Source organism: Elgaria multicarinata, chromosome 3 (assembly GCF_023053635.1).
Source record: "Elgaria multicarinata webbii isolate HBS135686 ecotype San Diego chromosome 3, rElgMul1.1.pri, whole genome shotgun sequence".
NCBI classification, from domain to species: domain Eukaryota; kingdom Metazoa; phylum Chordata; class Lepidosauria; order Squamata; family Anguidae; genus Elgaria; species Elgaria multicarinata.
This window is the reverse complement of record NC_086173.1, coordinates 59,949,751-59,964,210: the sequence shown is the minus strand read 5'-3', so window position 1 is coordinate 59,964,210 and position 14,460 is coordinate 59,949,751. Positions and strand designations below refer to the sequence as shown.

General features: G+C 44.4%; 1 protein-coding gene across 3 annotated transcripts in view; it reads right to left on the bottom strand.

The window, feature by feature from the left end:
* ARHGAP44 (Rho GTPase activating protein 44) overlaps positions 1 to 14,460 on the bottom strand; it is a 109,785-nt gene that overhangs the window by 9,445 nt on the left and 85,880 nt on the right. For 2 of the 3 annotated variants that reach the window (XM_063120424.1, XM_063120425.1), the window contains exons 13-18: positions 13,825 to 13,905; positions 11,937 to 12,050; positions 10,308 to 10,399; positions 9,611 to 9,791; positions 6,023 to 6,040; positions 4,699 to 4,920 (exon numbers count right to left, since the gene is read on the bottom strand). In XM_063120424.1, the coding sequence (XP_062976494.1) occupies positions 4,699 to 4,920; positions 6,023 to 6,040; positions 9,611 to 9,791; positions 10,308 to 10,399; positions 11,937 to 12,050; positions 13,825 to 13,905 (708 nt within the window). The remainder of the gene's footprint in view (positions 1 to 4,698; positions 4,921 to 6,022; positions 6,041 to 9,610; positions 9,792 to 10,307; positions 10,400 to 11,936; positions 12,051 to 13,824; positions 13,906 to 14,460) is intronic. The other variant, XM_063120426.1, reaches the window with a different exon arrangement.

Sequence of the window (14,460 nt, the reverse complement as noted above, 5' to 3'; positions counted from 1 at the left end):
AGGTCCTATAAGCAGAAAATGGAGCTGAGAACTACTGATCTAAGGAAAGGCATGGCAGAAGGAGAGAGAACATAGCAAGATAGTGTACTGAATGGCAAAGTAAGGCCAGGGTTTGCAGAGTTACTCCTGGACTTCTTCCAAAGTGTTAGGTATACATTTGTGGGGTGGGTGGGGGGATACCTGGGCCCCAGGAAAGCAAGCAAGCATGGAATGAGTTCTAATGTAGCTGCATGTCCTTATCTCAAGGGCTGGACTTTGGCCCCTCTCTCTTTCTCTTCCTTTCCCTGGTTAATGTGAACTAAGAAATACAGATGTAGGTATTAAAGATCCTGCTTTCTGAGCCAATCTGAATTCAACCCCTTAATCTCACCTCCCTACAGAGATGAAGCTGCCGTCTGCAACCAACACTCAGGGAGGCTTGAGTTTAGTTTTAGGCTGAAATCATCAGTCTGCCAAGGAGGCAGATCAGGTGGCCCCAGCAGAGACTCCTTTGAGCTGTGTGGGGCTTCTTTGCAGACTGAGATGGTAGGTGCTCACAAGTACCGAGGACGTAAGCAAGCTGCTTGGACGAGTGAGGAGGATAACTTGCCCTCTCGATCCCTGTCCTTCTTGGCTGGTTGCCCAGGGAGGAGATGCAGTTAGACTACAAGTATAACATATTATTAATGCATCTCTCAGGGAGGGGAGTTTTCCACCATGTTTAAAAGAAGCAGTGGTATGGCCTCTTCTAAAAAAAAAGCCCTCCCTGGACCCCGTGGACCTTAATAATTATAATCAAATCTTCTGTTTTGGGGCACGGTGATCGAGAAGGCAGTTGCCTTCCAACTCCAAGCAGTCTTGGATGATACAATTTTTCTAGAACCATTTCAAACCAGCTTCAGAGCGGGATGCAGAGTTGAGACTGCTACGGTCACCTTAGTGGATGATCTCCACATTGACATGGGAAGTGTGTCCCTGCTGGCACTTTCAGACCTCTCAGTGGCTTTCGATACCATCGACCATGGCATCCTTCTGGAATGCCTGAGGGGTTTGGGAATCGGGGGCACTGTGCTCCAGTGGTTCCATTCCTACCTCTCGGGTAGGTTCCAGATGGTGATGCTTGGGGATAGTTGCTCCTCAAAAAAGGAACTGGTGTATGGCATACCACAAGGCACCATCCTATTCCCAATGCTGTTTAACATCTACATGAAACCACTAGGAGAGATCTTCCAGAGACATGGGGCGGGGTGCTATCAGTATGCCAGTGACACCCAAATATATTTCTCTATGACTTTGATAACAGCATCAGCTAAGGATAGCGTGTCTCCTTTGAATGAATGCTTGGAGGCGGCAATGGGCTGGATGAGGCAGAACAAACTGAAGTTGAATCCAGACAAGGCAGAGGTGCTTGCTGTCAAGGGCCCTGACCTTGGTTTGGAGGTGTGTCAATCAGTTCTGGATGGGGCTACACTCCCCCTGAAAGACCGTGTTCGCAGTTTGGGGGTGCTCCTGGATCCGTCACTCCAAATGACAGTCCAGATAGATGTGACGGCCAGGAGTGCCTACTATCAGGTTCGGCTGTTGCGCCAGCTGCACCCTTTTGTAGAGTTGGAAGCCCTAAAGTCAGTAGTGTGCACACTGGTAACCTCAAGGCTCGACTTCTGCAATGCGCTGTACATAGGGCTACCATTATACCTAGTTCATAAACTTCAATTAGTTCAAAATATGGCAGCCAGGTTGGTCACCAGTACATCTAGGAGTGAGCATATCATCCCAACATTAAAATCACTCCACTGGCTGCCAATTAGTTTCTGGGCAAAGTACAAAGTGTTCGTCATTACCTTTAAAGCCCTATATGGTTTGGGTCTAGGTTACCTGTGGGATTGCCTTTTCCCATACAATCTGCCCCACACACTCAGGTCGTCTGGGGAGAACTTAATTCAGTCAGCCAAAACTAGGTTGACAACTGTTACCCAGAGAACTTTTACTTCTGTCACCCCTAGACTGTGGAATGGCCTGCTGGAGGAGATCTGTCAACTCTAAGAGGGGGAAAAACCCTGCAGTTTATTTCTGGTCCCCTATGCAATCTAATGGAGTAATGTCATTCCATTAGGTTGGATAGGGGCCCAGAAAAAGCTGCACCCATGGGAACACCTGGTTGAAGATCTCTTGTCCTATTGATCTTCAGTAGGAGCATGGCACATGGTGAGTCTTCCCCTTTCTCAGATATTTTCAGGCTTTTTTGACCAGTCATAGGCTACAAAGATGCTCTTAGGTGGATCATGTAACAACTTGGAGATGGCTGCTCAGTTTATCTCCAAGTAGTTGCAACGTTCACTTCTAAATAGCACACTGCAGATCATCCAGTAGAGGCCACTGAGATGGTGACCACAGAGTACTTCTTGCACAACATGGGAATAGATGGGACTATACCCTGCAAGGCAAATGCAGTAAAGACATTAAGATGTGTATATAGCATCAATTTGTTATTGGAGAAGACTGATGCTGGTGGCAGATGGTATGTGTGCATGGAGTGGGGGGAATTTTGGAAATTTAATGAGTGGTTATATCTGTGCAGGCTGCACAAAGCCATCAATGTGTCAAAAATGGTGCTGGGCAATTGACTGGAAAGGAATGAACAAGGTCTGGGAAAACTGAAGCTGAAAAATGAAGGCATTTGGGAAAGAGGGAAAGAAAGAGAGAGAGAGACAGACCATGGAAATAAAAAGAAAAGGCTGCAAATGACAGATCCTGAAGGGTAGTATAAAAACTGGCTACTGATGGAGCACACAAGCCAGAAAAGTATTAAGGTCAGGACTAGATCACGTTTCCTCCTAGTGTAACGGCAGAAAAGTTATTTAAGAATTAAGGAGCTCAATTCAGATTTTGCCCAAATTTCATCCTCTGTTTCAAGATAATACATAGAGCACAAAAGAATGAGAGAGGCTGCATCTATGGGTGTTTCATCACTATCCTTCCTTAAAGTGGTTTGTCCCATGGGCCTTTTCTGCACCTATTCCAATGAGCATGTTGACATGCAGTGCATTAAAAGTCTAATTCCATACTTGATTTTAAGCAGGGAGCACAACTATGGAAGAAGCACTGACCAGAAACATATGCATGATATTTGATGGATGCTAACCCTACTCTCTGCACACATGATTATGGCAAACATGACTAAGATACCTGCTTGCCACAAAGCTGACCCAATGAATGAATCCATAGCACAAAATAACTTGCACTGGGAGCTGTAGGATTAAAGCAACAACATAGCAACTGGATGCAGCAGGGCCCTAAAGTGACACTTCTTTCATGGCTTTCATTTTGCACAGCTGTCCTGCATTGAATTGAAGCGTATCAAAGTACAGAGACATCTCAGGCAACTTGGGGTTTGTTTGGGAAGAGCCAAACCATTGGCTTATTCCAGGATAAGTGCAAGAGCAAGGAAAACCCCATGGGGGAGTAAAAAATAGCCAAAGGCAAGGGTGAAACCAAGTAATCTTCAACAATAATATTAGCAAAAGTTTTATTAAAGTGCCTGGTGCCTACGTGTTTCGAACGCAGTTACGTTCTTCCTCAGGGCTTTATCTAAAAACCAAAGAAGTCCTTTGTATCATAATATTTACAATTAGAGGCATTTTACAAATATCTGTACCTTAAAATTTATAATAACTAATTAGAAAAACTTTAAAACAATGTGTATAACAAGACATACAAATTGCAATCAAAAAGGTGTAATACATTATCATTTAGAGCATATATATGCATCATTTAGAGCATATATACCCTAATTAGCTGAATGATGATGTATTACACCTTTCTGATTGCAATATGTATGTCTTGTTATACACATTGTTTTAAAGTTTTTCTAATTAGATATTATAATTTTTAAAGGTACAGATATTTGTGAAATGCCTGTAATTGTAAATATTATGATACAAAGGACTTCTTTGGTTTTTAGATAAAGCCCTGAGGAAGAACGTAACTGCGTTCGAAACGCGTAGGCACCAGGCACTTTAATAAAACTTTTGCTAATATTATTGTTGAAGATTACTTGGTTCCACCCTTGCCTTTGGCTATTTTTTATTCCAGGATAGCCAAAACTAGGAGGACTAGCACCGAATCTAGGTATAAAAATGATTGAATCCGAATAAGCCACTATCGTACGTTGTTGGTGTAACTGCCTCACAAGGTGATGTTCTGACAGAAGGGGGAAGAGGAAACAGGGCATTCCCTGCAGAGACCCATTCATACAAAAGGGGCAGATATCAGGAAAACACAAAAAGAAAACTCTTCTACTTTACACTGCTTGTGCTAATCCCCCTTGAAATGTACACTCTTTGAGGATCTATCTATCTATCTATCTATCTATCTATCTATCTATCTATCTATCTATCTATCCATCCATCCATCCATCCATCCATCCATCCATCCATCCATCCATCCATCCATCCCTATCTCTAAATAGATATAGATATATATGCATACATTGAAAGGAAGTAATGTTATTTTGTGCCTTAATTCTCATTCATTCATTCATTCTCTCTCTCTCTGTCACACACACGCACACACACACACAAACACAAACAGAGTGAAAGACTGAAAGCTGAAGCATACTTCAATAGGGCCCATGCAGGTGTTGAGGTGGCAGATGGGTTCACAGAGACTTTAGGACCACAGATCATGGTGTTAGCCATGCGTGCTGCCTATGGCACTTACCTTGTTCGCTCAGCCCCTGGTGGGAAACCGAAGCTAGTTGGAGTAGGGGAGGGAGTAGCTGAAATGTCAAGAGATTGCTCAGGAATTGGTGACTGAGGAGTAGCAGCAAGATCAGAAGGTGGAGCAGGGGGCTGCATGGCAGGAGGGGTGGAGGATGCCTTACGGACTACGGAGGTGCCTCTGCGAGCCACCCAAGAGGTGTCCATCACCCGGACGCCCATGCTATGGGGGGGAACACAGAGATACGCCCTTACCACCTTGGAAGCAATATTCAGAGCATAAAAACACACACACAAACATAGCAGGGGAAAGGAGAGAAGCCATCTAAGTACATCTATCTATAAGAAGCTTGAACACCTTTCCCCTGGGCTGGCATATACAGCCAAGATGGTACAAGAACTTAAAATGCAGACTTTATCCATCCAGAGAGAGAGATCAAGTGCCTTAAAAACCCACTAAATGGACCCTCATGTTGACCCCCTCAAAAGTCCAAAGAAACAATAAAGGGATGTGCTCTCCCCTATGAGTCCCCCTCCAAAGATCTCCTCACATTTCTGAATTTGGTTAACCCCAGTCACCTTGTCAGCAAGAAGGGAGCAGTTCGGCCATCAGCACAGATAAGCTTCATCCCAAGCAATTTTATACCACTGCTGAAAGATTACGAGCACAACGGGGAGGGCTTAGCTTGCTAGGGTCAAAAACAGCTGGGATACCTGGTGGCCACTTGCAACCTGCACAGCACAGTGCTATTTCAAGGATGACAAAGGTTTACCTCTTAGGAAGGCACTCCTGGGTTTCAGCAAGAACGAAGAGCCCTGGGACCATGAGGCCTTTCCAATGAGCCAAATATAGGGGACTGCTTATCAATTTGGGGGAGAATCTTTCATCTTGAAAATGTGCAGCTGGGACAACTGCACAAGCTATTTTCCAAATGGAAGGAAAATAGCTTCTGCAGTTATAGATAAACTGCAGGAAAAAGGAAAAGAAGGAAATCCTGCAGGAAGGGGGAAGGGCCAATGCTCAGGGATGGAGCACATGCTTTGCATGCACAAGGCACTGGGTTCAATCCCCACCATCCCAGGGAGCAGAGCTGGGAAAGGCCTCTGCCTAAGATGTGGGAGAGCTGTTGCCTGTCAACACAGACGCTGTATAAGGCAGCTCAGGCACTCCAGAGACAGGTTCCAGTCTGGCTGCACTCAGGGAGAAGCTGGCTTGAACTCCGCAACAGAGGGCCTTGGCTGGCAAGGCCATGGGTGCTCTGTACTGACTGGGTCTCGACAATGAAAAGAGGAATGGACCAAGAGCTACCCAGAGGATACCGTACCTTTGGATTTTCCTAAGGCTGCATGGACAGAAACATACAGACATTAGTGTAACACAAACTAAGGCCAAATGCCTCTCCTCCTGCCATAAAGTGGCTACCTTGGGGAAAGGGGCTGAGAAGTCCAAGGCCACAGTTTGGGGGAAAGCATAGGGATCAGGGCCATCCAGCTGCAGAGAAGCATAGCACTAAGCAGAAATGCAGGACATTTAGCAAAAGAGAAAACCAGAGGAAATGGAAGGATTCGGTGAAAACAATGTCGTTTGCTCTGTGTGTGTGTGTGTGTGTGTGTGTGTGTGTGTGTGTGTGTGTGTATGAGCGAGAGATGGTGGATGGGAATGGGGAAGAGATACAGCAGATTGGAGGTGTGCATAATGGAGACTTAATCACCTCCGCATGGTTCTTCTCCTGGGACCAAAGGGAGTGTGACTTGATCAATTAGAGCGAGTACTTGGTGCCTGAAGAAAGGACCACATTGGGCATCATAAGATACTAGTACATGCAGACAATGCCAAGAGCGGGCTTACAATGTTTCCCAAGTTAATTTGCACCAAGATCAAGAATCTCTCTCCTGTTTTCATGTTAGGGTCCTCCCCATCATAGCTCTTCTGTGGCATATGGGAAACACCCTTCATATGACTTATCTTATACTTGCACTGCACAGCCTCAGATAAAGTCCTTGCCACAGCCTTGTATGGGGAACTACACTCTTCCGCTATGGACTATACAAAAGTTACAAGAAAGTATATGCATTTCTCACTCAAGACACTGCAAGAGCTTGGGCTCAATATACATTTAATTATTTTTTTTTACCAGAGATTAGCAGGGGTTCCCATCCCACCATTGGCTCTGTCTCCACCCACCATTGATGTGGCCCCAATGGTCTTTTCCTGTAGGTCCATGAATATTCAGAGGAAAAACAGGCTCCCTACTCCTGCTCTAGGGGGTCTTCACCAGGGAACGGAGTTCCTTGGTACAGACGCATATGGACTGCAAACTCAAGAGGATGCTCTTAACAATTCTTAGAGATTGATACAGGGCACGAGAGAAGAAGTGGATCCTTAACGCAGGACAGGTTGGGTCCAAGATGGTAAAATCTTTGGAAGTCCAAGGGAAGCAAAAGAGAGCAGCACTAAACCAATTGAGAAAACTTAAGTAAAATTCTAAAATGGTGTCTATTTAACTTAGCATAGGGCTGTGAGTTTTAAATCAGGCTCAATCCTGTATGTATATAACCTGGGAGTAAGTCCCATTGAAACCAATCGGGATTACTTCTGAGTAGACATGTACAGGATTGCATTGCATATCACTGATTATTCAATTACAGCTGTAATCACAGAATAAGATTTGCCTGAGAATTTTTGGGGATGACACAAGCAATTACTGCAGGTCTTGGAACTTACAGAGGACGTGTCATCATACTAATTATAAACGCTCATGCCTTTTCCCTCTTCCCTGAGCCAAACGTGACAAAAACGAACATAAAGAAGCTAGCAAGTAGTTTGTCATGCTGCATAAAACTATTAAAAAATCCCCCTTTAACATTAAGAAGCATGGACAATTGGAAATTACTCTGGGCCCATCCTGACTCTCCATATGCCTATGGAAACTTTCAAATGAACTGACCACAGAGACAGGGGCTGATTGCATGGGCCTTTCCAATGGCCTGGCACCCCTCTCTTGTTGAATGGCCCCTGCCATGATGGATTAGGCTACTTAAATGTTACCCCAGCTATGTGGAAGCCACTCATGGAAAAATGGCTCCCCTATGGCTAAGGTAAAATTTAAAGGATCATGTGTTCAATAAATATGTCTTTCAAAACAGGATCTTTCACAATACTGATAGACCATTAACTTATTGATTTTAAAGCCACTTTTAGCTCACTTCACTATTATCAGGACATTTTAATATATAATACAGGAAACAAGAAAGGTGGTATTTCTCTTGCCAATGAATGCCAGGTTTCATGTACTAATTTTAAGTCCTCACTAAAAATAAATAAATGACCATACCAAAACCTGACCTCTTCTTGTTTTACAATATGTATTTAATCAACTAATTAATTGATCAGTTAAGCAGTGGAAAGTTAATCAATTAAAAACCAATACACAGTTGGTCACGCTCTTAAGAATTTGTGTACCCATACAGGCACACAAAAAAGGTATTTATAATAAACTATATTGGCTTCATTTTAGTATTTTTAGATTTTCTGCTTTTATAGTCAAAACCAGCACCAGATTTTGAATGTATGCAAATTTTCATTTCAGTTCTACAAGTGAACAGTAGCAGTTATCTTGGGGCAAAATCAAATAACATTCAATCCCAATGTATCATATTCTTTATCAAAAGGGGGTAACACTACCAGCCCCTGTCCCAGAGGATGGAGGAGATGCTAGCAAGTATCTATCTACCCATGTTCAGATATACTGGAGAAGAACCAAGCACAATGGTTCTTAGTCAATGTATGTTCAGCAACAACCATAGCCTAAGCAGGACAGGGACAGTAGGACTCCAATATAGTAAAGTCAGAAACACTCTCTACTCCCACTGACGACCTTTGGCTATCAAGAGCTGCCAACGCTCTTGATGCCCCAAACACAACTCTTCAGAACTAAAAATGCAAGGAGTAGCACCGCTAACACTACATATGCTCTGGCCAATAGAGAATAGAGGGTGCTGCTCCCATATGGCTGGCCTTACCACAGCAGGGATCAAGTGATAAGAGCTAAGCATCTTCGGCTGTATTGCTACAGTATAGGGAGCTGGTGTCAATGGGATTCTATAGTTATCAGGGTGGCCAGATGTAGTTCTTTACCTATGGCTGGGTTGCTCCCTCTCCTGGACTGCAGAAGCAAGAGATTCAATGGTGGTAGACTGTCAGTCATAGGCGAGAGTGCCTTGGGAATCTCCTGGCACAGCGGGCTAAATCCCCTTTGCATTCTATCAGGCTAACTTCAGATGAGAAAATGGCAAATGTCCCAGCATGGCAATCAAGTAGATAAAGGCTGCAACCTATCACTTCAGTACTGACAAAGTAATTGCAAACATCCATCAAACAACTGATCAACTTTTAAATATGTTTACTGTGTGCATAGTGAATACGTATTGTACAAACTTCACCCTGGGAAAGTCCCCTCTTGGGCCTATCGAGGACAGTTTTGGTCAAGAGACAGTAAGCAGAGCTGCCAGCCTTAGCTTCCAATCCCCAGGCAACCCTATGCTGCTCTTGGACCTCTGGATTGGCCCTTGCTGTCTTAGGAAAAAGAGACCCTTCTCCCCTTGTGATGGGGGGTTGACTTGTCCAATAGACCTGTACCGCTAGCAGAGACCAGGCGCAGGCAGGCATGTAGGCAGGGAGCAGGCACAAGACCCCCCTCCCCTTTAAAGAGGCTGCAAGCCAGGTGCCTCGGGGAGCAGGGTGGGATGTTAGTGACCAGGCAGGGAGGCATTGGCACTCTTAGGAAACATAGACGCAACTAGTACTACTACTGTGCAGCAGCAGCACTTCAAGGCCAGCACAGCCCTTCCCAGCTTGCCTCCCAAGCCGTGTGCCCCTACTCCTCCCACAGCAAAGCAAAAGCGCCCCCTACCCATCCTTCTTGTAGAACTCCAGCATCATGTTGTCAGTGGCCACACTGAGTGGTCGCCGGGTCTGATCGGGGTGCTTGCGGTCAGCGTGGTCCATATCTGGTGACGGCATGGAATTGTAATTTGCATTGTGGTTCACATGCACAGGGCTGCCATAATTCCCGGTCAAGTTGAATTCAATGTCTAATTTGGAGAGAGCAAAAGGGCCAATGATTGCTTATGTCCAGCCCTGAAAGCCAGGAGACAACAGACAAAGGCCTAACAAGGAGAAGCTTTAATCCCCATATGATGGGGAGTGCTGGGAAGCACAACCCATCACGAACACACACACACACACACACACACACACACACACACACACACACTTAATGTGGATGGACAGCCTGGGGCGTTCATATGGGACTTCCCATATAATAATTGTTTCCAAGCGTGCCAAAAGCATAATCAGAGAAATCAAGGAGAAGGGCTTGTCTGGAATCACTTACAGTGGGATGTCATGGGAACTGCAACGCTTGATTTGGGAGTCACAGGCTTAGACACTATGACCCAGGTAACACTACGGGGAATATGAGCCATCAGGAGAAGGGATAGCAAGAACAATGACTCGCCCTGGGAAGGGGCTCCCCGAGTGGTCGATCAGATGCCTGGCCATGGCCATCAAAACCACACAAGCAACCAAGGGAAGCGGCGCCCTCCTACCTCCTGGGAAGAACCAATCCGCATGCTGGATAAGGGGCTCAATAATTGCAACGATCTGCAAGGAGACGGTCGCCATCATCTCTGTGATGTTTCTGAAATAAACGGGAAGTGGGGTGGAGGGGGAGGGAAGAGAGAGAAAGGAAGACAAATAATCAGGCTGATGATGTGGATTCTTCTGAGGGCCAGGAAGGCCAGAAGAAGGGAAAGGATGGAAGGGGTGTCATCCAGCTCACCTCATCCGGCCCCGAGATGTCATCTGGCCCAAGAAGGGCAGATTGTGGGGTTCGTTCAGTGCCCCACCACCAAAACTGTTCCACACCCATTGGAATAGAAAATCGTCAGTTCCAATTCCTGGCTCCGAGGCAGTATTCCTTTCCACATACTGGATCAGTGGAGGCTGGTGGCTCTGATTTCGGTGGGACTGTGAATCCATTCCAGTTTCAGTCAGAACCAGCCCAAACTCTAAAGGAGCTACCCAAGGTACTGAACCCCACCCCCAAAATAGCTTTGGCACTTTGGATAGCTCCCTTGGAATTTTAGCGGATTCTGACTAAAACCTAGAATGGATTCATAGCCCCACTGGAATCAGGGCCACCAGCCTCCACTACACCAGACCTCCCCTTCTCATTCAGTACCCTGACTTCTTGCCCAGGTCCTTATATTTCTTCCCAGCTCCAGTTGCAAAGGGCTAATCTCAGGAACTTGCCAAGCTGTGTTACATGTGACAGACATGCTGCTGCTCTCGAACAGACCGGATACTATATCTGCTCACTGCTTACTAACCCTGGAAATGGTCATGTCTATTGCGGTGATGTTCCATTAAGCACAGGTTAAAATTGGGGAGTTTTACATCAGATCCCAGAACACATGGCATACAGATGGCAATGGAAGCCAGTGATCAAATACTGCTGCTGGGAAGTCTTCATTCACTTCAATAGTGTTTGTATTTGGAGCAAATATGGGGAAATATTATTTATTTATTTATCGCATTTTTATACCGCCCAATAACTGAAGCTCTCTGTGCAGTTTACAAAAATTTAAATCACAAAAACCATTCAGAGAGAAGAAATCTAAAACTGCAATCCTACGCACACTTACAGCTATCTTTCCCTTTCCACCGCATTTGTCCTTGTGACACTCTTACATATGCATACTGCAATCCAGTGTTCCTACTTTTTATTTATTTATTGCATTTATTTCCCATCCTTTTTCCTCCAAGCAGCTCAAGGCGGCGCACATAATCCTCCTCCTTTCCATTTTATCCTTGCAACAACAACCCTGTGAGGTAGGTTGGGCTGAGAGTCTGTGATTGGCCCACAGTTACCCAGTGGGTTTCCATGGCCGAGTGGGGACTAGAACCCGGATCTCCCAACTCTTAGTTTGACACTCTAGCCACTATGCCAAACAGGCTCTCAAGTCCCTGTTCTTCCCCAGTCCCTAGCCCATTACCTCACAAGACAATTCCGAAGATCTGATAACGCTCAGACGTTGCAAGCTGATCGATGCATGCAAACTAAACAAATTCCTGCAAAATGTTGATAAATAAAACCCAGTCCCAGAACGAGCATTTTTCAGTGATATTATTTAGCTTTTTAAAAATGGCAGAACTCTAGACTCCCAACCTCTTACCCTTCTGTCTGTGGCCAGAGGAGGTTGGGTCCCAGCACAATCGCTATGTTGCTTGGTGTCATCTTGTTTGCATCCTGGTACTCCGTTAAGTTTGCCAGGAATTTGATCAGGTACCTACAAAGGGATGCAGTGGAGTTAAAATGGAGTCAGGAAACAAAGCAGCTGTGGCCTGGGTCCATAAACACCTGGTTAGTCACATCTGCTGCACACTGTCATGGCAAACTCTCTGCTCCAGGGTGCAAACTAAGGAATACATTTATTTGTAATTTGCAGGTAACAGCCACTAGATGGAGAAGCTAATCTTGGTCAGCGTTCTACTCTACATAGTACTCAGCATCAGGAGCGCTCTAAATAATCATCATAATCATAATCATAATAATTTTATTTATTTGTTACTCGCCTCTCCCTCTGGATCGAGGCGGGGTACAACACAAATGAAAACACCATAAAATACATATAACTAATTAAAACATTTAAAACTAATACATTATTAAAAGCAGCACATTATTAAAAAAGGCATCTTAAAATTCAACTAGGTAGGCCTGCCTAGGTTGTTGTTGTTGTTGTTGTTGTTGTTGTTGTTGTTGTTATTATTATTATTATTATATTTATATCCTGCCTTTTTCCCAGTACTGGGACTCAAGGAAGTTTACAAGATTAAAAAATGTACAATTAAAACATATAAACGTAAATTACAAAACCTGCAGTAAAATTAAAAACAAGTTAATTTTTTTTTAAAAAAAACTGTAACAGATTTAAAGGTGGTGGTGGTGGGAATCCAGTACATTAACTCAGGTCCAGTATAGCTCCAAAAGCCTGCTGAAACAAAGAAGTTTTTGCCTGCTTCCGAAACTGTAGCACAGAGGGAGCCAGCCTCTGGAGGAGATAGATTTGACTAGTGGGTAGAGTAGGCAAGGATACAAGATATATAGCAACAAGTATTGCAATAAATCAAACCACAAGATTGATAAACTGCATGAACTTACTTATTGTTAAATAAAAGTTATTTTGTTTCATAAACTGGATTGGATTCTTAAAGTACCTGAGGTAAGGTACTGGGATATATGGTGACACTGGTGAAGAAAAAGGGGAAATAGAGTGGAGCACAGAGTGCTGGGCTGGTTGCTGTGGGGCCAAGAAGGGTCGGTGAAACCAGTGAGCGGCAGTATTCCGACTGGGTCCATGGCTGGGATCCTTTATAGAAAGAGGTAAAAAGGAGACCCAAAGGGAGCAGTCGTGACATGTCTCAGCCCGGTTGAGAAACTACACCTATTTCTATGCTCTTGCTTGTTGGTATTACAACCATATCTGACACTTCCCAGGACAGGAAATTATTTATTTATTTTTATTTATTTATTACACTTATATACCGCCCCCATAGCCGGTTTACAGAAATTAAACCAGCTATGGGGTTTAATTTCTCTGGGCGGTTTACAGAAATTCTAAAATTAAGATAAAAATGAGTATACAAAATTTAAAATTCTAAAACACAGAACATACACACATAAAGCAATAAAAACCGTTAAAAAACTAAACATTTGGGTAATTAAGATGTTTAAGGAAACACAAGATGTCTCAGGCAATCTAACTGGAAACAGAGATAACCAGTCCCTGCTACTGTGCCAGGGAAGGGGGAAGAGTGTTTAGCCAAAGAAAAGGGTTAGCAGACATTAAGAAAGGTCTACAGTCCTCCAGCGTTGCTACACTCTGACACTCCTCAACGTTCCGCTCCACCTCACCCCATATCCACTACCCAGTATCTTGAAGGGACTGCCTTTTGGGTGGAATCTTTGTCTCCCTAGCAATTACAACCAGTAAAATTAAAATTAACAGGAGCTAGACAGCAAAGGTGAAGTAAAGGCATATCCTTCGGTTTGCGTACACCTGCCTTAGATTGTTGTAGCTGGCCTTGGGCAATTTCTCCAGGGCATTCCACAGGGCCTGTAGCCTCTTGTCTTGGTCCTGGATGCTATAAAGCAAGAACAAGATGGCCAGGATTAATTCAGCATTGAGCCATGAGCTGTCTTGGGTTATGAATAAAATATACATCTGAACCATCTATGCGCGGGCACACACTCACTCACTCACTCGCACTTGTTTCTTCCTGCCCTCATTGAGAGAGATGCACAGGTAGAGACAGACACAGAGGGAGGCACCTCTCTTGCCCTCCATCAGTTTTACACTTGAAATCTGCCACAGTGCAGACAGGACAGACGTTTCTGGGACAGCTGCCAATGTGTTTCACATTTCCTCTCACTGGGAGTGTGGCCGCTGCTCCCAACATGTAATGAATCCATGGTTGCAATGGGACCTGTTTGCACAATCACTTACCCCTGAGATGACAAGCCCTGAATCACAGTTTTACGTGCATGTTTAAGATGGGATTTTGAGAGTGAAGCAAGCATAAAGAGCCAACGGGTTAAGTTCAGGGACTGTTGGCTTGCCTTTCTTTCAACCAGACTGGAATAAAGTTTTCATTTTCAGTCTAAGGGAGGGGCTTTAGGCCAGACTAATGCTGCAGAGC